Source organism: Notechis scutatus, chromosome 2 (genome assembly GCF_049901735.1).
Source record: "Notechis scutatus isolate UNSWTSFEM ecotype Mainland chromosome 2, rNotScu1.2, whole genome shotgun sequence".
In the NCBI taxonomy this organism is placed as follows: Eukaryota; Metazoa; Chordata; class Lepidosauria; order Squamata; family Elapidae; genus Notechis; species Notechis scutatus.
In genome coordinates, this window is record NC_142010.1 from 136,125,327 (window position 1) to 136,146,654 (window position 21,328).

Genomic DNA, 21,328 nt, shown 5'->3' on the forward strand with positions numbered 1-21,328 from the left:
GCATAAGTGTAGAAATTGAATGGAGATACAGAAGTATGGGCTTATTAAGTATGGGCTTATTAAGTGCCTGCTATATCACTGGATCTCTTTCCAAAAGAGGAAGTGGTCATCTGCCATCTGTGTTCTGTCTACTTATACAAAGCAAAATCTAGGTGGTGATCCATGAACCTGTCGGGATTAGCAGGAAGCCACAGCTGTGGCCTTTCCCTGTCATAGATTTAATAATTAAAGTAAGTTCTACCAGTTCCCAAATGAACTGGCATTCTGTAATAGTAGCACAAACAATAGCTATAAGGCACTGTAATTCCATGCTGAGCAAGCAGGGGTTTGCCTACTAATTTAAATAATCTCTCTCTCTCTCTCTCTCCCTCTCCCCTCCCCCTCTCTCTCCCTCCCTCCCTCACACTCACACACATTAAAACACTAGGCTTTATAGAAGATGGGAAGAAATGGGGAGAAATGAAAAACTTCTTCACCTGACCTTTTTTATATTATTGCTGATCCAAAAGGACCATTATCATAATGGCAACTGAGCATGAGAAAAATGCAATGATGAATTAGCTAATTTGTTCTTTGCCATTCATCAATTCCAACCAAGAGGACCAAGTGTGTGCGTGTGGGGGAGATCATTTTAACCCATACAAATGATGAATACCACCCAGAAATAATGGCTTTGTTTCAAGAAAATAGCTTGGTCTGGACAACTTGAGTCTCTAGAAGTCCAACATTTATATGCATCCTGGCATTGCACAACAGGGGATGCAGCTGGCTTCTTTCTATTGACCCATCTCTGTCCATTATTGAAGCAGGTCACAATATTACCCCAGAAGACTGCTCTGTATTGGTGAATATTAAGATAGAGGCCCATTAGCTTTATAAAGAGTAATTTAAATTTGATAGTTTTGAGCTAACCATAGGTATCTGTGTTTGTCACTGTTGCCACTCATAAAGAGGAACCCAAGCCTTACAATCAGCAGAAGAGACAAGATTAACAGAATAACAGAAGAATTGAATGGGATGTTGGAAGTCTTCTAGTCCAACCCCTTGTAGACCCTACACCCAACCCCCTGTAGAAAGCCAGGCAAATGGAGGGCGGAGCTGATGTCGCGACGATACGGCATGCAATCTCAGAGGTCTGAGATTGCAGCCGATATCTTTGCCCCTGGTTGGTCCAAACAGACCTAAACCATCCCGTAGAGACGGTGATAGTGAAGGGCGCATCCTGTGGATCCCAGGGATATCGCAAAGTCCCTGGTTGATCCAGGAGAAGCCCTTCTTGCCAGCAGCGGAGAGGCAGCCATTAAAGCTGCTGAAGTTGGGACAGCTCCGGAATGGAAGAGACTGGAAGAGAAAGTGTGTCGGTTTGGTGAGAACTTTTTTTAAAATCATTATTCTAAGACTTAAAAGGACACCCTAAGAAAAAAAAAATCTGTAAAAGTTTTGACAGAACTGAATAAGCGGCGGTTTTTAAACAGAAACGTCAAAGTGAGGCTTGGCTTTTTACTTTTTTTTTTTTATTACTGGACTTCTATCGCGATTTAGCATTTGTTAACTGGACTGGTTTTCTCTTATATATATCTATTTTTCTTCTCTTTTTGATTTTGCAACTTTTTAGATTAGAGGCTCCCTTTAGTTACTTTCCTTCTTTTTATACATATACTTTCTCTTTTAAAAACTTCTATTATGTTTTGTCTGGGAAAGGAGGGGAAAGTGAAAGCAAAGAAACTTTGTAACACTGCCAACTAGAGGCTTGAAAATATCTTAGATGAAGCTGAGAAAACTGTGAAAGACTTCCTTTCAAGGACATTGCAACCTGATAAGATAGAGGGAAGAGCATGGGAGAGTGTTATTGCAGGTGTTCTTCTGGATTTCTATCAACAATTGAAGCTTGGTTTGGAAGTTTGTGGAGAAGAGAGTTATAATAAGAGCCTTGGATAATTAAATAAAGTGCAGTGTGTTCTTTTTATTTATTTTTAAGTTGTGCTATCCCTCCTTACCAGCTCTACTGTACTCTTTTCTTTAAAAAAAAAAAAACCTTTTATTTTTGTAATATTTCCATTTTTGCTTTTTATTTTAAAGGGAAAGCCTCAAAAATTTTCCTTTTCTTTTTCTTTCTTCGTTGGGATTTTTGCTTTTTCCATCCATACTTTTGGTTCATTTTTATGGTTTTTTTTATTTTTGAGACCTCTTAATTGGATTAAGGTGTGAAGAACCTGAAGAAATTTTTCTCTCATCTTCTTTTTATTATTATCGGGCTTTTTTCCTTTTATTATTTTTATCTTTTATCTTGGATTACAATTGACTACTTCATAATTGGATTAAGGTTCAGAAGAACCTGAAGAAACTTTTTCTCCTTTTCTATTTATTATTATTGGGCTTTTTTCTCTCTACCATTTTTACTTTCCATCTTGGATTATAATTGGCTACTCCATAATTGGATTAAGGTTCAGAAGAACCTGAAGAAACTTTTCCTCCTTTTCTATTTATTATTATTGGGCTTTTTCTCTCTACCATTTTTACTTTCCATCTTGGATTATAATTGGCTACTCCATAATTGGATTAAGGTTCAGAAGAACCTGAAGATTTTGAATTATTTAAAATGAGCAGGAAATTGATAGCTTCTGGCCCTTCAACTTCTACTTCCGCCTCCCCACCATCTGGAGGACAACGTTCAATCCAGACAATGTTAAAGCAAGACAAAGAACAAGAAAAAGTGACCTTACAGATGATTATGCAAGGAATTCAAAATATTCAAGTAAGATCAGAGAATATTGAAAAGAGAATAGAGAACATTGAACAAAGAACAGAGAACATTGAACAAAGAACAGAGAACATTGAACAAAGAACAGGGAAAACTGATGAAAAAGTGGAGTACATCCAACAAATGATGTTGAAGTATGATGAGAGATTCCAAAAAATTGAAGAAGAAGATAAACAAAGAGACAAGAAGATTGGAGATATTGATAATAGATTAACAGTGGTTGAACAAGATAAAAGTGTGATGCTGAAATGGGAGATGGATAGATCAGAATTTTATCTCAGATTTCAAAACATAGAGGAAGAAAAAGGACAAAATCTAGCTGAGATAATGATAGAAATTCTAGCTGAAGGTTTGGAAATAACAGAAGAGAAGATGATGGATGGAGTAGATGAAGTATATCAAGTTTTTACAAGATACGCAATGAGAAATAACCTACCAAGAGAAGTTTATATCAGATTTACAGAAAAAGCCATTAAAACACAAATATTGCAAGTGGCAAGAGAGAAAACACTGAAATATAAGGGCAAGGAGATTGTGGTTTTAAAACAAATACCCAGAAAAGTGAGAGAGATGAGACGAGAATACCGATTTTTAACTAAAATGCTACTGAAAAAAGAGGTGAACTACAGATGGCTAATTCCAGAAGGATTAATGTTTACATGGCAAGAACAGAGACATAGAATTGATTCAATTGAGAAAGCAGAATTATTTTACGCAGAATTCTTTGGAAAGAGAGATGAAGAGGCAGAAAAAGAGGTCTCATTAATTGAATTTCAAGAGGACCAAATGGAGACTGAAAAAGAAGAAGGCGCAGTAGGTGGACAGATGGAAATTAAAGAACAACGTGAACCAAGATCTACGAGAGTTACCAAACCTAACTACAAAGTATAATCATGGAAGAGACAAAACTGATTACAATGAATATAAATGGACTTAATTCGGTTGTTAAAAGAAGGAAATTTTTTCATAAATTAGAGAAATTAAAATTTGATATAATTTGTCTACAAGAAGTACACATTAAAAAACAATATGAACAATTGTTGGTCCAGCCAAAATTAGGGAAAATATTTACTTTGACTCAATGTAAGAAAAGAGGAGTGGTTTTATATATTAAAGAGACTATTTCAGCAAAATTGATTCATACTGATGAAGATGGAAGAGTATTAATGGTGGAAATAATGGACAATAATATGAAAACACTCCTGATTGCAATTTATGCTCCGAATGATAAACAAGAAGAATTCTATAAAAAATTACATATGAAAATAATTGAACTGGAATATGTTAATATAGTTATGATGGGAGATTTCAATGGAATTGTAGACAATAAATTGGATTATACAGCAACAATAACAAAACAAAATAGAAAGACTCTTCCTAAATCCTTCTTTAAAATGACAGATGAAATAAACTTAAAAGATATATGGAGAGAAAGAAATGCTAAAACCAAACAATATACTTTCTACTCAAATAGACATTTATCATGGTCCAGAATAGATATGATTTGGATTTCAACAGAACTAATATCTAATATTCAAGAAGCAAACATTGAAACAAGTACTTGGGCAGACCACAATCCAGTGACAATTAAATGGAAAGGACAAAAAAGAAGATCGAGATGGACGTTAAATAATACTATTTTAAAGGAAAAAGACTTCACACAGCGGATGGAGAAAGAATTGGCCTTCTTCTTTAGAGAAAATAAAAAAGAAGATACTTCAACTCAGAATGTTTGGGACACAATGAAAGCATATGCCAGAGGCTTGATAATAGACTATACAAGGAAAAGGAACATCAGGAAAAGGCAAGCCACTAAAGTTCTAGAAGATGAGCATAAAAGACTTGAAAAAGAACTACAGAAAACGCCACAGAAAAAAGACATTAAACTAAAATTGGATATAATTAAACACAAAATGGGTCAAATAGAGAAAGAAGAATTAGCACAGAAAATTAGAAGTGCTAAACAGAACTACTTTGAATATGCAAACAAACCAGGTAGATGGTTAGCATATAAATTGAGAAAGGAGAAAGAATCAAGGAAAATATTGCAGTTAATAGATGATCAAGGTCAAGTTTGCTACGGCAACAAAGAGAAAAAGGAAATTATTCGAGACTTCTATGGACAACTATATAAGCAAGAGAATATTGATGAGGAAAGAGTCAAACAGTACTTACAGAATGCTAATTTACCTAAGATACCTAAAGAGACTGAAAAAATGTTAGAAAGCAATATAACAATGATGGAATTAACTGAAGCACTTAAGAAGCAAAATAATGGAAAGGCACCAGGTCCAGATGGGCTTCCGGCAGAATTTTATAAAACATTACAAGAAAGCGAGGCAAATGGCTGTCCAATCACTTCTTAAAATAACCTCCAGTGATGAAGCACCCACAACTTCTGAAGGCAAGCCATTCCACTGATTAATCATTCTTACTGTCAGGAATTTTTTTCCTTAGTTCTAAGTTGGATCTCTCAGTAATAAGTTTCCATCTGTTACTTCCTGTTCTGCCTTCAGGTGCTTGGGAGGATATGTTGATTCCCCCACTCTTCTTTGTGACAGCCCTTTAAATATTAGAAGACTGCTATCACGTCAGTCCATACTCCTTCTCCTCACTAAACTAGACATCCCCAGTTCCTGAAGCTGTTCTTCATACACTTTAGCCTCCAGTCCCCTAATCAACTTTGTTGCTCTTCTCTGCACTTTTCTTAGACCTAGAGTCTCAATATCCTTTTTTTTGTATTATGGTGAACAAAACTGGGTGCAGTTGAAAGGGATACTTGAGCCTGAAAAGAGACTAAGCTCTTTGATGTTACAATAAATGGTGGCTTATCATGACATTCAAATAAAACCACTGTCTCATGCAATCAATTTATGGTGAAGCCCCAGTTCCTTTTTTTGTATTAATATGCATAGCTACCCAGGTTCCACAAATTATCTAGCAGTCTGCTGATTAGATGCAACTTCTTCACTGGAGTTTCATATGGGCAGCAATTCCATATAGATTCCATATAGGCATTCAGTGATAGGTGTTGCTTCACTCTAATGATTCTTGTTGTGGTGTGGATAAGTAGCATTTGTGACTTCTGTAAAAGAATTACATGGTTCAGTGAGTGATTCTTATGACATTTCCTGGAACTTATACTGAACAAAATTAAATGTTCAGGAAAAAAAGATTAGAAGAAAGTTCAGATTCCTTACCCATCCTCACAGTTCCTCCTCTGCGTATTCTGTTAAAACAAAGAGGAGAGGGGAAAAAGGAAGGAAAAGACAGGTGTTTTTTAAATTGCATAGCCTTGGTTGCTCTGAGATTTTAAAGATCTGTATAATACAGATATGCATTTTTCAGATTAGTTTTGGAATTTCTACCAACAAGGAAATTCTTTAATAATTGAACACACAATTATTACACGCAAGAGTTGCAAAGATGCTTTGGAACAAAGAGCAAATGTCACATATCTGAACAATAAACAAAACTCTTGACTTCCATATATGACCTGAAACTACAACCGTTGGCTGTTTTGGTTAGGTAAGCAGATAATTCTACTCCAGCTTCATCCAGAGGGCAACACTTTGAGGGGCAGCAGCTTTATATGAAGGAGAACAGTCACACACTACCTTTAGCTAGAACTGCACTAGTTAGTACACGCTAGTCCTTACATTTTACATCATCCCATTGAACCTGTCACACAAAACCATCCAAGTTTAGCAAAGGAGGATCCTTTAAAAAAAAAATCCAAACCCAATTGGAAGTTCTGCTCCAACTGCCCCCCCAACATACACACACCAGAGTAAAGCAAACTCTTTTACCAACACATACAAGCTTTCCTGTAATGTTCCCCAATGTTTTTTTCATTGAAGTTTCATCCCCAGTAACTACCAGCAGTTTCTTGCATTAAGCCTATATTATTAAAAGAGCTACAGTGGCACAGTGGTTAGAGTGCAGTATTGCAGGCTACTTCTGCTGAGTGCCAGCTGCCTGCAATTTGGCAGTTCAAATCTGACCAGGCTCAAGGTTGACTCAGCCTTCCATCCTTCTGAGGTGGGTAAAATGAGGACCCAGATTGTTGGGGGACAATATGCTGACTCTGTAAATCCCACTTAGAAAGGGCTGTAAAGCACTGTGAAGCAGTATAGAAGTCTAAGTGCTATTGCTATTATCATTATTATTATTACCAGGCAAGGTTGAAGGCAATGACTAGCTAAAGATCACATAATTGGCTGAAAGTTAAGGCCAGGGTTGAGACAAAAACCTAAAATCTAGGAACACACATGCTGGATTGGATCAAAGACTCATCTAAACCAGGGTCCTGCTTGCATCAGAGCCAACCAGGTCCCTCTTGAATACTCAGGAACAAAATAGAAGCCCAGATGAAGATTCTATCTGTTCCCTAGTAGCTCTCAAACCCATGCAGCTTCTGATCCTGCAGGTATCTTTGATTTGTACCTTTTAAATAGTATTTTACATAAATATTGTAACTGTCCTGGGTATTGATTGATTATTATCTCACCTTTATTACTTTATAAATTACTCAAGGTGGTGAACATGGCTAACACTCCTTCCTCCTCCCCTTTTCTCACAATATCAACCCTGTCAGGTGGTTTGGGCTGAGAGAGAGAGGGACTGACCCAAAGTCACCTTGCTGGCTTTCATCCTAAGGCAGGACTAGAACTCACACTCTCCTGGTTTCTAGGCCAGCTTCTTCACCACTACACCAAGCTATTCTTTTGGTCTTCAATGAAAAAGTCAACCTGACTTATTAGTTTAAGAGTGAAAGAATAGTTTAACACAAGACAACTAAGGATGACTTAAGCCTTTCTCACTTATTAAGTGAGATGAAAACAACCTGACAGGAACTGAGGCCCCCCTCTTCCAATATATTGTCTGGTTATATTTGTGCAATGACTGTTGCAAGTGGGGACATATTGATACTTCCTCCTATTTCAGGTATCTGAATAAACAGAAACATTATCAGGCCTAAAATGCTGAACATATTTTATGATGAAAAATGGCCTTCTGATTGTCACTCAACCATGTCACTGAGGCAACTAAAAGCCACTCCTCATTTAGTGATTATGGCACAACAACAGTTGGGTAGAAACCTGTTGCATTGCATGACAAGCTCCATCCATTTGGACATGTGCGTGAAGTCAAGGTAAAAGAAGCAGGCTTTGTTTGACAATGGCACACTGCTATTTTGTCGGATTGAAATCATTTAAACCCTCCTGCTCCCCCACAAATATGGTGGCTGCTGCCACCTGAGGACAGTGCAGTAGTAAATAAAGCAATCCAGCCTGTTTTGAGATTCTATTTGAAGTGTCACCTGTTCTCTTCTCCTTCCAGCATTGTGTTGTATGTTGCAATCTCAATATCCAGGGCCAATTTGGTATTCATGAGGTCCTGGTAATCTCGTAAGATGACAGCCAATTGATCCTTGGAATTCTGTATGCGGTTCTGAAGCTCTGTTTGTTTTGTTCGGGCATCTTTTAGTGCACGGTCTCCTTTATGTTCAATATCCCCAATGGCTATTTGAAAAGCAGCCGTCTGCAAAAATGAAACAAAAAGAATTCCATCTTCTATTCACAAAACTGCAAAAATTGCTTTATAGTCTGTACTCCTACAACCTTATTTTCAGTTTATTCTTAAGCCTCCTTTTTACATCCTTCAAGATCTGACTGTCTCTCTGTCTCTGTCTCTCTGTGTCTCTATCTCTCTGTATGTCTGTCTCTCTCTGTGTGTGTGTCTCTGTCTCTGTCTGTCTGTCTGTCTGTCTGTCTCTCTCTCTCTCTCTCTCTCACACACACACAAACCACTATTGTACCTGGCAGCAATAACAATAATGAACCCCATTCCTCATGGCTGGCTGGGTTCTGGTAGGGATCATGTGGAATATTAGGGAAGAGCAAAAATCTGATTGCTTGGTGTATGCATGATAGAAGCAGCTGGATTTTTTTCTCCAACCCAGATTAAAATCTAATCCACTGAAGAACACTTTTTGTGTGGAAGATAGATATCTTTGCTGGTGCAACAAAAAAGCGAGTTCGTCCTTCGTGTTTTTCATTGTACCTATCAAATATTTACAACTCTCCTTTTTATGACTAAATTCTGTCTTTGTAAACTGCCAATGAACTTTCAAATATAACTCCCACTTATACCTTTCATCGTGCCTCATTACTGGTCATGCCAATAAGGATCATTGTGAATAGTTGTTGACTAGCATCTACTACCCACCTCAATTTGACATAGTTCTTGAGCCCCATATTATTGGCGCTTAACCCTATGGAAGCAAAAAGAAAAAAAAAACAACCCTCCCATCTGTATGGCATTTTATATATTGTAAGACCAATATGTTTAAATTTTATTTAGAAGAAGAAGAAGAAGAAGAAGAAGAAGAAGAAGAAGAAGAAGAAGAAGAAGAAGAAGAAGAAGAAGAAGAAGAAGAAGAAGAAGAAGAAGAAGAAGAGGAAGAAGCCGCCTCTGGAAATGAAAAGGATTTTCTGACCTTTTTCTTCTCAGCATCTACTTTGCATTGCATCGAATGGATGACCCGGTTCAACTCAGTAATTTCATTACTGTTTTTTTGCAGGCTTTCATGGCACTGGCATTTTTTGTTCTGAAGATCCTCAATCTAATAGCCAGAGGAAAGAGAGAAGAGCAATGGAACCATGATCAAGAAAGGTTAGTAGTGTTCTGGTTCAACTTCAGCCTTTTCAAAGAGGAGACCATGGTTTGAGCAAAGGTTCCGTTGGGAACTAACAGCTCCATCCTCACCAGGGGTGGGATTCATTTTTTTAAACTACCGGTTCTGTGGGCATGGCAGGGGAAGGATATTGTAAAATCTTCAGTCAGAGGTGGGATTTGACGGTTCTCCGAACTACTCAAAATTTCCGCTACAGGTTCTCCAAAACTGGTCAGAACCTACTGAATACCACCTCTGATCTTCTCCTATAAACAGTCTTGAATCATCTGCCACTGTACAATTATCCAATTATTCATATTTCATCTGAGGGATATTAGCTGAGTCACAAGGTTGCAAAGTGGCAGTTTTCCGAGATCTTCTTTAAGAGAGTATCGCAGAATGCTTACAGCAAAAAGAGGATTTATTCAAAATAAGCTACAAGAGCTAATCATTACATGATCCCTTCCTTTCACTAATACAGGTAGTGTCAGCTTTGGAAGCCATATTAGTACCAGACGCTTCCACACTGCCACATTCTTGAGCCTGGGAAAATGAGAGGGGGGAGTTTCTTGGAGTGTATGTGGTTAGACATAATAGCATTCTTCTTCAAAGTCAAGGTCATGTTATTTCTGCACCTGGTTGAGAGGACATCTCAAGTTGGGATGGATGGTGATTGGGGCATGTGATGCAATGAGGGGGGCAGGGGGTGGATTTGTAATTTTTTACTTATTGCAAGGAAACCCGGAACTTTCAGATTCAGGATTTCCCAGATGTGCCAGTTTACTACTCTAATAAAAAGGACTTTGGAAAGGATGTCTGTCTCGGAGTTATTTGTTTGGAGTGGAGGTTTTCTGGAACACTTACAGGTAGTCCTTGACTTACCAGCCCAATTGAGTCCAACATTTTTATTGTTAAGTGAAACATTTGTTCAGTGAGTTTTGCCCCACTTAAATGACCTTTCTTGCCACAGTTAAGTGAATCATTGCAGTTGATAAGTGAGTAACCCAGTTGTTAAGTGAATCTTGGCTTCCTCATTGACTTTGCTGGTCAAAAGATTGCAAAAGGGGATCGCATGACCTGGCAACCGTCGTAAGTATGAACCAGTTGCCAAGCATCTGAGTTTTGATCACATGATCATGGAGATGTTACAAAGGTCATAACTGTGAAAAATGGTCACGTCACTTTTTTCAATGCCGTTGTAACTTTGAACAGTCACTAAGTGAACTGTTATAAGTCAAGGACTACCTGCATATCCAAATACAGACAGTTCAGAATTGCCTTCTATAGTTTCTCCAACACCAACACCCCACACTTGTAATAAGTACTTCTTAAGAAATGACCTTCTCAAAGCTATTCTAAGGGATCTCCAACCTTGGCAACTTTAAGACTTGTGAACTTCCATTCCCAGAGTTCTCTGAGAGTTGAAGTTCACAAGTCTTAAAGTTGCCAAGGTTGGAGATCCCTGTTCTAAACAATACACCCGAAATAAAAAAAAAGTTGGGGATGGGGGTGATGATGAGATTTGGGTGTGTTTATTTGCTTAATTTCTTGCTGGGTAGAATCTAATCCACTTTGATCCAGTGGTTGAGGCACCAGGCTATAAACCAGGAGGCTATGAGTTCTAGTCTCTCTTTAGTCATGAAAGCCAGACGGATGATCTTTGGGCCAGTCACTTTCTCTCTCAGCCCAATCTACCTCACAGAATTGTTGTGGTGGTGGTAAAAATAGGAGGAAAGAGTATTTATGTATTTTTGCCACCTTGAGTTATTTATAAAAAAATAATAAAGGTGGGATAAAAAAGAAAACTCCTAATAGTAAAACCGAGGTTCATTTGGTTCTACTATTTAAAATCATTTCTTGCACTTATATCCTTTAATTCCAGGCTGCAAACATTTAGCTCCAAATGCTGAGCCTTGTAGTTTGTAAATAAAAAAAACAAACAAATAAACATTGCAAATATAATAGCTGCCTTTTCCACCGTGGCATCTTTGTATACAGGGTGAGGAATAAGAGTTGGGTTGGGAAAACTAAACCGACAGCCTAGTAATGATCTAGCAAATAATGTAATAAGCCATAAAATAAACATCACAATGTCTGCAGTGTTAAGCTGGACTGACACCACATATGAAAATGAAGTAATTCTATTTCACACCTCTACGACTACTACTGCTGATATTTACAGGAATAGCAATGGCTCACTGATTGAGGAAAAGATGAGTGAAAAGATATGAAAATTGTTTCATCATACCCACCGATTTTGATATTGTAATGGGCCACTTTATGTTATTGTGATTTTACCATTCTTATAATTACCTAACAGATTGAATAATACATTTGATTGACTTAGAATTAATCGATCTTTGGCTTTACATGAGAGGTCCATGTGTCTTTTGGTGTGGACAGCTGCCATCACTGCCAAGAATAGAATAGCATTGTTTAAATTAATAGATAGACTGTATTGTGTTGATTGGGAGAAAAGGCTGACAGCACATCCTTAGTGATATGAAATCTACAAGCTAAGAGTCGGTTAACAAGAAGATGTAAATCAGAAACCAGGACATGATACGTTCCAGTTTTCTTTATTTTCTGGTTACCTAGATGAACACTAAAAAACTGGAAGAGTCAACCACCCACTCCATACCTCAGATACATACCTGGCTTTGATAAAAAAGGTTAGCTTCTTCCTTGCTTCTTTGGATAATGCTCTGATACCAAGTATCTATGTTCTTGATGAGGATGTCCATGTCCAAACCTCTGCTGTTGTCCATACTGAGCACCACAGCTGTGTCAGAGGGATAGCAATGCAATATTGCACGTTCCTGGAAGTGCACAGAATCTGCTTGAGATCATAACTCAGAGCAATGGAAGTGACATTAACGGTCTGTCTAGAAGCTTAATGGACCAAAGTTAATTGCAGGTCTAATTTCTGAGCAATTGATGGCATCAATGCATCATTTTAATGAAGATCACTGTTGGCATACACCTGATGTCAAGCTTGTCTTTCTTTTATGTCACAAATGACTCATCAACCCTTCTAAGCTCAATTCGCAAAACATTTCATAATTTTTAAAATTACATAGTAAACTCAAGACAGTGAATATACTTAATACTTTTGCTTTCCGCATACCCACTACTTTTGCTTTCCCCCCACAACAACCCTGTGAAATGGGCTGAGAAAGAAGGACTGACCCAAAGTTTCCCAGCTGGCTTTCATGCCTAAGGGAGACCTAGAGTCCACCATGTCCTGGTTTCATTTGACCACTACACCAGACTGCCTTCATGAAAATCATATAAATTATACAAAAAGTATTTGTTCGTAGGGTTATGATTGAATCCTATAATCAAATTCCAAATGTTCTTTTAAACATTTGGGGGAGTTAATCGAGAAGCCTGTCACTTTGCGTGGAAATTTTCAGGAAAGTAAAGGCACCAACAGGCCTATTTGCCTTCTAATATTTTTTTTAAGAATCAAAAAAATTAATAATGTTATAGCAGCAGTTTGCTACTGAATCTGGGTGTTTTGATACAAATTTCAAAGGCTGTTGTTTGCTCAACCCTAGCAGCACATTTGTTAATTTAGCTAAGTCCTTTCTAGATTCATTCCAGTTGCATTAAAGCAGCCAAAAGGAGATCTAAGAAGCTTATTGCTAACTGGATCTCTCTGCCCTTTCTGCGTCCCCAGCATGGAGAAAATGGAGGAGGGTGGCAATCTAAAAGAAAGTGTCTATTCAAAAAGACTGATCTGTATGTGAAATCCCTTCATAAAATAATGAAGGTAAGTAAGTTGGGTGGATGGATGGATGGATGGATGGATGAGAAGGAGGGTGGATGGATGGATGGGAGGGAGGGAGGGAGCAGGGTTGGGAGTCTACTGGTTCAGATGGGTTAGAGCGAACTGGTAGTTCCGGTGAGCATTTGGCCCCGCCTACCCACTCCTGGTCTTTCCTTATCCTTAAGTCCTGGTTTTTTTTTAGCACAGCTGATTTGCGGGGCAGAGTGGTTTGCCATGCATCAGCTGTTTTACTCACCGGGGATGCAACAAAAGGTAAGTAATTGAGTCGAAAATGGGCTTTTTAAAATGTAGAGCATGCACGCAAAGCGCGCACTCGCCAAAACCGTTGTTACACCGGTTGAATGGCACCACTGGGAGGGAGGGATATAATTTAGTAATTTAGGGACAAAGTAGGAGGGGGAAAGGATATTAGATATGTTCACTGCCTTAAGTTATTTATATAAAAAATAATAAAGGTAAGATATCAATAAAGTAAATAAATATTTGGCATTTCAAAAGTCCTTAGGTTATGGGTCTAATCATTGCTGATTTCAACAATAGTTGTCCAGTAAATACCGTGTTTCTCATATAATAAAGCCAGGTCTTATTTTTTTTTGAGCCCTGAAAAAAGGGCTAGGCTGTCTTTTCGGGGTGGCTTAATTCCACCCCCTTGCATCTTCGGGCAGGTGGGCGGCGATGGCTTGGATGTTGACCTTGGCGTTGGTGGGGCACTTCGTATTGGGATCAACGCAGGCAGCACCATATCTGGGTGTACAACAAAAGTACTTCCTAACGGCAAGCCCCCCCACCATTCCCCCCATTTCGCATGTTTTAATATAGGCCTTAATTTGGGGGGAGGGGCTTAATTTCATTTCATGCCTATAAAACATGCTGGGACTTCCTATTGAGGGAGGCCGTATTGTTGGAGAAACAGGGTATGTCCTAGCTATCAGTGATATGGAATGAAAATTCTGGTAGTAATGCCTAAGAGTTTTTTCTCACATTGCAATTTGAGGATACAAACCTCCTTAAAGAAATATTTCAGGAACTCTTTATTCTCCATCAACAACTCCCGCTTCAATTCCAGTTCCTTCTGTTGTTTAAATTCATCGTCTACTTGCTGAAGGGAGGGAAAAGACACTGATAAAAATATATGTAACTTCAAAATCAATGAGAATATAGCAGCAATGAGAAATTTGATTCCAATCTTGGGAAAGATTTACAAGAAATTGGATTCTGAATCTTAATATTACAAAACCTTTTTCAAAGTTTTCAGAAGTGGGTTGGGCAAGATAAATGTGATAAAATGTATTGCACTTGACATCCAGTAGAACAAGATAATCTTCAAAGACTCTTATACTTCTTACATTCTGTGATTCTATTATAACTTGCATTTTGAGTTCAGTGTGACTGTGTTTTGTACTTGCTTCCATAATTACACACTGGTCTTATTCACTTGTTATGCCTGCACGGAGGCCTGTTTTTTAAGTTTAGAATAAATGAGGTAGAAGCACATTCTCCTGTTAGGCATGTGCAGAACCCCACATCCATAATAATGCATCCTTGTGCATAAGAACCGGATATACACAGTAGCAGGCAACCAAATAATGGCTTTTATAGAGAATGACATTCACAATAGTATGTCTTTGGAAGAGCTTTCCCCTGAGGTCATAGGTGTCCCCACCTCAATGACATTTTATTAAATGGTAAAAATAGTCTTCTTCAAAAGAGTCCTGCCCTCTACCTGAAACAACAACAGTGTTTGTTTGATTAGCAGTATTTGTCAGTTGTAATGGTTTCGTCTTAGGAATATGCTAAAGCAGTTTCGCCTGACTGTAATCTGTCTAGAATGGTGAAAGAGCATCCATAAATCAATTAAGGGAGAGGTTTTTTTTCTCTCTCTGTCTTTTTGAAAGCCAAGGTCCCTGCACCCACGGGGTCTATAGCCTGTTCTGTGTTTTAATTTATGGACATGGCCAGAGTCAGCCATTCTCTGCATGTTTGGTATGAACATGCAGACAAAACCCCTTAGGAATGAACAGAGTGATCGGTTGGTGTTTCTAATATTGGGATTTTAGCTGGTGGAATTCTCAGCCAGATCTATGGAATTAATCAGGAAGATGGATTCAATGGGTACTGTACCCTTAAAACACTATGGAATGGCAATGGGCATTGCATATTCTGTCTATCAAAAGAAGTGAAGATGTAAGTGGATTTATCTCTACCGCGAGAATTAAATAATTATAGACAAGTCCCCTATTTATTCCTCTATTTGTACTAACATACGTGGTGTGTTTTTTTTTTTAAAAAAAAATTGGGCCAATCACTTGATTTACTCACCTGCTTGAGCAGGATAAACTCCTTCTCTAAGTGTTCTTTTCTGTTGTTCTCCTCTTTATATCTTGCAAGGATATCAAAAAGCAAAAGCAGGGCAGAGAAGAGAAAAGAAATCAGTTTAGTAATAAATAATAACAATGTATTTATTATTTATTTATTGAATAATCACACACACATACAATTTATTCACAAATGATAAATTTGTTTGGCCTACATTCTGCCTTTCTATTAGAAATTCAAGACACTGTACATTTCCACCCCTCCTCTAATTTTCCCCTAACAACAACCCTGTAAAGTAGCTTGAACAACGGGCCCCTATGTCACATTTCCCTTCTTAAGGGCAGCTTTCAGCTTGGGTTGTTTCAGTCCTAGTTCAACACTTCAACCAATGTGCTCCACATTCTGCAATACAGTGCTAGGGATTCCCTTTCAGACAGTTGCTAAAGTTGTTTGATATGAAGTGGTGAAACAATAAATCTGCACAATTTCAGTTTCTATTCTCCCAATACTGTGTTTGAGCCTACAGGGACATAGACGCAGCATCTGACTGCAATTCTTTAAATATACAGGATCAAATATATGGCTGCCTTAAAGAACAGGATCATTTAGTTAGTTCAGTTAGTTCTCAACTTAGAATATTCATTCGGGGACTGTTCAAAGATACAATGGCATTAAGAAAAAGTGATTTACAATCAGTCCTTGCGCTTACAACCATCACAGCATCCCCATGGTTGGGTGCTTGGCAACCTGTATGTATTTATGACAGTTTCAGCATACAGAGGTCATGTGCAGAGGTGATATTCAGCAGGTTCTGACCAGTTCTGGAGAACCGGTAGCAGAAATTTTGAGTAGTTTGGAGAACCGGCAAATCCCACCTCTGACTGGAGATTTTACAGTCTCCTTCCCCTGCCACGCCCACCAAGCCACGCCCACAGAACCGGTAGTAAAAAAATTTGAATCCCACCACTGGTCATGTGATCATCATTTTGGGACTTTCCCAGCTGACTTCTAACAAGCAAAATCAATCAGGGAAGCCGGATTTGTTTACCGACTGCACTCATTCACTTAATAATTGCAGTGATTTACTTAACAACTGTGGCAAAAGAAAAGTCACAAAAACAGGCACAATTCAATTATCAACTGCCTTGTTTAGCAATAAAACTCTGGTCCCAATTTTGGTTGTAAATTGAGGACTACTTCTGCTTAAAATCATTTGAGGAGGATGCCCAACCCTAGTTGAAGGTAACTTTGCAATCTCTCAAAACTGTCCCCCATTTTTTTTAATCATTAGCTATTGCTCAGAGGAGAGAAGAAAGAGAAGCAATATCTGGCAGTCATGTTCTACAGCTCTCTCTTTTGGGCAAAGAGTTTTCACTGGAATAAGGTTCCTTCAGCATCCATTCACTGAAAAGAATAACCACAACAGATGATCAACCTTCTTATGAGGCAGCTTACTTGCTTTGGTACTCTGCAATCAGCTCCTGCATTAATTGCTGCTGGTCTTCCAACTTATTCTTTTCATTAAATACATAATCAGTTTTTTTTCTCAAGTTAGCGATGTAGTTTTCAAAAAGAGTGCTCAAGTCTTTCTTAACCATTGGCATCTTTTGGGTTTGCAGCAGTTCCCACTTGGTTGCCAGTATCCTGTTTCTTTGCTCCAGGCTTCTGACCTAAAATGCAGAGAGAATAAAACTTGGTGCATTACTGATCAATTCCTGAGGCTTTGAGAAGCAAACTAGTAATACAATGTTTTAGATTTTTGGCTAGGAAAGGGTTGCCTTTAACTTACTAGGCTCACCTGTCCTCTCAGATTTCCAAATTCAACATGCTAAATTCTTTCAACCTAATGTAATGTCAGCTTTACCAGGTAGACTAGACAAAGAACCTTGGCAAAATGAGCTAATTCTACTTTATTGTAAAGCTGCATCATAACAGAAACTTACAAGCCTGAAAGTAGCCAGAGATCTTAGGGAGGTCTCCTGAGCCTGTTCTTTTGCTCATTATGCTATCCTATTCTCTCTCTAACTTGACATCCTCTAGACCAGGGGTCCCCAACCACCGGTCCGCGGACCGTACCGTCCGTGGAACAGGTCCTACCGGGCGCTGGCTTGCTGGAGTGCACGCCATCTTGTTTTGATGAAAAAGTGCTTCCGGTGAGCTTTTCCGGGTAGAAAGCTCACCGGAAGCACTTTTTCATCAAACAAGATGGCGGCGCCCAGCTGATGTCAGTACCGGGCCAGCGCCATAAAAAGGTTGGGGATACCGGGCGCGGCGTAAAAGGTTGGGGATCACTGCTCTAGACAGCATCTCTTCACTCAATGTCTCAAGGTCATTCCCACCTATCATTATATCAGCCCTCATTTCCTCTGCACTAAAGAAAGCCCTCATATATCTCTCCCAAAGCCTTCTAGGCAGGCAAAAGGCATTGGAAAAAAGTGGGGATTTCAGAAATAGAAGGAGCTTCCTCAACACCATCTGTCAAGCAGATATTGGTCTATGTCAATTTTCAGTCATCCAGATCATGGTTGTCCCAAAAGTGCTTTTTCAAGAAGCAACTGGACTTTCTGGTTTTTCTTTGAAGACATTTCGCTTCTCACCCAAGAAGCTTCTTCTGCTCTGACTGGATGGTGGGGAATGGAGGGATTTATATTCCTTGCAGACAGCTGGCCATTTGCATTCTTTTAGCAAGTCATTGAGGCCACCTGGAGGATTATCTGTGTCATCAGGGTCACATGGGTAGTGCAAATAGGTGTGGAGCCTTCTTGGAACTGTTGAAAAAGCACCTTTAGAAATTGGACATGTGGACATTGAGCCCAGCCTCCACCATTTTAGGGTCATACTTAATACAGTTGTGACTTCCCAAAGGAAGACCCTCTCATATGTTGGAGGCCTTCTCTCCCCTAAGATTGAATGAGCCAAAAATGGTCCTTCTGTCCTTTGAAGTTCAGGAACAAAGATTTTTATATTTCCATATGGGGAAAATAATTGTGCCTCTTACAGTACCTTTCCTTGGGCTATTCCTTCTTTTTTTCCTGTTATGAATTATAGGTGTAGGCAACTGACATCAAACAGGGCTACCAGATCAGGGCTACAAAAGTCTGAATCTGAAGCTTCCACAAAGGCACTGAAAAGTAGCTGAGAGTTCAATCAAGACCATTCAGTGGAAAAATGTGACACAATTAATGCTCTTCCACTTCACAGTACTGCCAAAAAGCTGAGGACTTCTTTGTTAAAGGCACTCTCCTTTATCTTCACAGCTCCTCTATGAGATACATTGGGCTAAAGACAGTGAAACTCAAATCAGTTTAAACTCATGCAGCTCGACTCAGCTCAGCTCAAGAAACAATTCAAATTTATCTTCTTTGTTCAGTTGAATTGAATGTTGTTGTGTGTCTCTACTCTAACACTGTATTCTTATGTAGATTAATTCTTATTCTTATGTAGATTAATCTGCTCTGTATAATAAGCGGGGTGGGGAATGGGGGGAGAGAGAGAAGACCTGATGCTTTTAACAATGTGCTATGTCCCTTGTCTGTTTTTCCATAAAAAATGATTTATAGCAAAAATTCCAGACCCAGAATTCCAAGCATAGAATTTGCAAATAATACATGGTTTGAACCTTAGTGTTATAACGAGATGTCCTTAATGTAGTCCATTTCAAATACCTCCACATTCAACATCTCTGTTTCACTAACCTCACCAAAACACTTTCCTTTTCCCACCAGGGTCAGTTTACACTTTGCATGAATGTCTATGTGCTAAATTCTAACCCTGTCAACAAAACACAATTGCTGTGTACAGGTAACATGCTTGATCCAAACAAATAATCAATATTAAAATTTTAGATGCTGGCCTGGCTCCCCCCTTTTGCTGAATCACAAAATAGACAATTCTGTTTTTTTCAGCCTCCTTTAGAAACTGAACCATTCATTCATGATGCTTCTAGCCACCATGCTGTTTTGCAAGACATGTTTAAACCAAGCCTCAGTGTCCCAAATCTCGATACATAACACAATACTCAAAACCTCCTGGAGTGAGATAACAAAGCTAAGGTGACATTTATGGTTCTTGCTTCCAATCCCTGAATATTCAGCCATGTGTGCAGTTCCTTCTGCCTAAAATCAAAATTGGAGGGAGGCAGGAAGAGAAGAATTAACTCACCTTGTCAATGAAGCTAGCAAACTGTGTGTTCAGGTCTTTCATTTGATCCTTTTCATGGACTTTGACTTGATGATCATGTGGATCAACTCCCAGGTACAGAGGTTCTAAGAGGAGCTTGTTAATACTAATCTCCAATAACCCCTCATTTCTATAGCCTGGATTGTAGATAGCTGCCAGAAAGTTGTGATCCATGACACTTTCCATATCCAGATGACTACCTCTAAGGTTTTTCGGCTGGTGGCCCATGTAACAGGAGATCCTGTGATTTCTCCCAAAGTTATGGAAACTTTTGCTGCTGTTGCCTCTTTGGAAGGAGCAGTTGGCTGAGAGATGTTGCATCCCATTGATCTGGATCTCATCCTTACAGCCAATGGTGGAGATTGAAGATCTTCGGCGGTTTTCAGGAGGAAAGGGCTGTTGGTCCATTGTGTCAGAAGAGTGCTTGGAGGAAAATGGGAGCCACACCAGGAGCACAGTGAACGAAGGAAGTCCTTTCATGCAAGACTTGAAGCAACTCCTTATATGCAGAAGGAGAGACTTGATGTCAGTGTTAATTTTGGGTATTACTGGGTCTGCCTAGCCTGGCAGCAAAACCTTGAACCCAGAGGCTATTGTAGGAAGTAAATGAAAAAGCCGGGGAAGAATAAAAATGCTCAGGAAAGCTCTTCATTTAGAAGGGTTGCCAGTCAAGATTTGCCTTATAATTGCTTCCCTTTTATTAGTATTTTCAAGGTAACTGAAAGATCTCATGGTCAAAGCATTTTTGGAATGTGAAGCATTTTTTCTTTCTTTCTTACATTGTGTATTCCATACCAATGGTTAGGCTTTCTTTCCTGATAGTGCCCTTAGTTTGGATGCACAGAGATCATTCCATGTCCCTGCTATACAGTAAATAAATTGATAGCAATATAAAGGTACTCCTTGATTTATGACCGCACTGGGGCCAGAATTTTGGTCCTAAGTCAAGACACCCACACAACCCAACCAGCACCCGTAATATGATGATGTAACCACAGGATAAAGGCAGCACAATGTTTTACAATGACCAGGAATGCTTTATGGTCTTTAAAGCAGTAGTCGTCAACCAGTGGGCCAGGGACAACTGCTGGTCTACAAGAAAATTTTGGTGGTCTGCAGAGAAATGTTCCCCCAAAGCACTCCCCCCAAAGCAATTAATCCAGGCTATGCGGGAACACAAGGCTGCACTGCCCACTTGGTCCTCCAACCCGCTGGCCCCACCCTTTGGCCGAGTGCAAACCTTACCTTGAGTAGAGCCATGAGAGCTGGAACTGGAAGGTAAGACCAATGGCAGGGGAGGGAAATCTGCCCCGGGGTGGCTTGCTGACATTGGTGGGAAATTCAGTCCCATGTTCCAGAGCTGCAGTAGTCACAGGACTGGCCCTTTGGTCATCCCGGAGCAGCTCCTCCAGTCCATGGTAGGCCGATGCACCCAGGTGGAGGAGCAGCTGCTCTGGGATGACCAAAGGGCCAGTCCTGTGACTACTGCAGCTCTGGAATATGGGACTGACTTTCCCACTAACATCAGCAAGCCACCGTCAGTCAAAATTCATATTAGTGGTCCGCAGGATTTAAAATCATGAGTTTGGTGGTCCCTGAA

At 39.2% G+C, this 21,328-nt stretch overlaps 1 protein-coding gene across 1 annotated transcript; it reads right to left on the reverse strand.

The window, feature by feature from the left end:
• Positions 1–5,802: 5,802 nt before the first annotated feature.
• LOC113422742 (keratin, type II cytoskeletal 5-like) lies at positions 5,803–20,136 on the reverse strand. Its single transcript, XM_087954088.1, has 9 exons — positions 19,711–20,136; positions 17,005–17,219; positions 15,553–15,613; positions 14,237–14,332; positions 12,095–12,259; positions 9,264–9,389; positions 8,085–8,305; positions 5,962–5,990; positions 5,803–5,846 (listed from the first exon to the last, which is right to left on the reverse strand). The coding sequence occupies exons 1-9, from the start codon at positions 20,134–20,136 to the stop codon at positions 5,803–5,805; spliced, it is 1,383 nt and encodes a 460-aa protein (XP_087810214.1).
• Positions 20,137–21,328: the final 1,192 nt, after the last annotated feature.

Excerpts from the sequence above, each read along its gene's own strand:
- LOC113422742 (XM_087954088.1), bottom strand. The coding sequence starts at position 20,136 with ATGGACCAACAGCCCTTTCCTCCTGAAAACCGCCGAAGATCTTCAATC. Across the intron at positions 15,614-17,004 it reads ATTGCAGAGTACCAAAGCAA|ATATAAAGAGGAGAACAACA; the intron begins GTAAGCTGCCTC and ends TATCCTTGCAAG. Across the intron at positions 5,991-8,084 it reads CTGGAAGGAGAAGAGAACAG|AATACGCAGAGGAGGAACTG; the intron begins GTGACACTTCAA and ends TTGTTTTAACAG.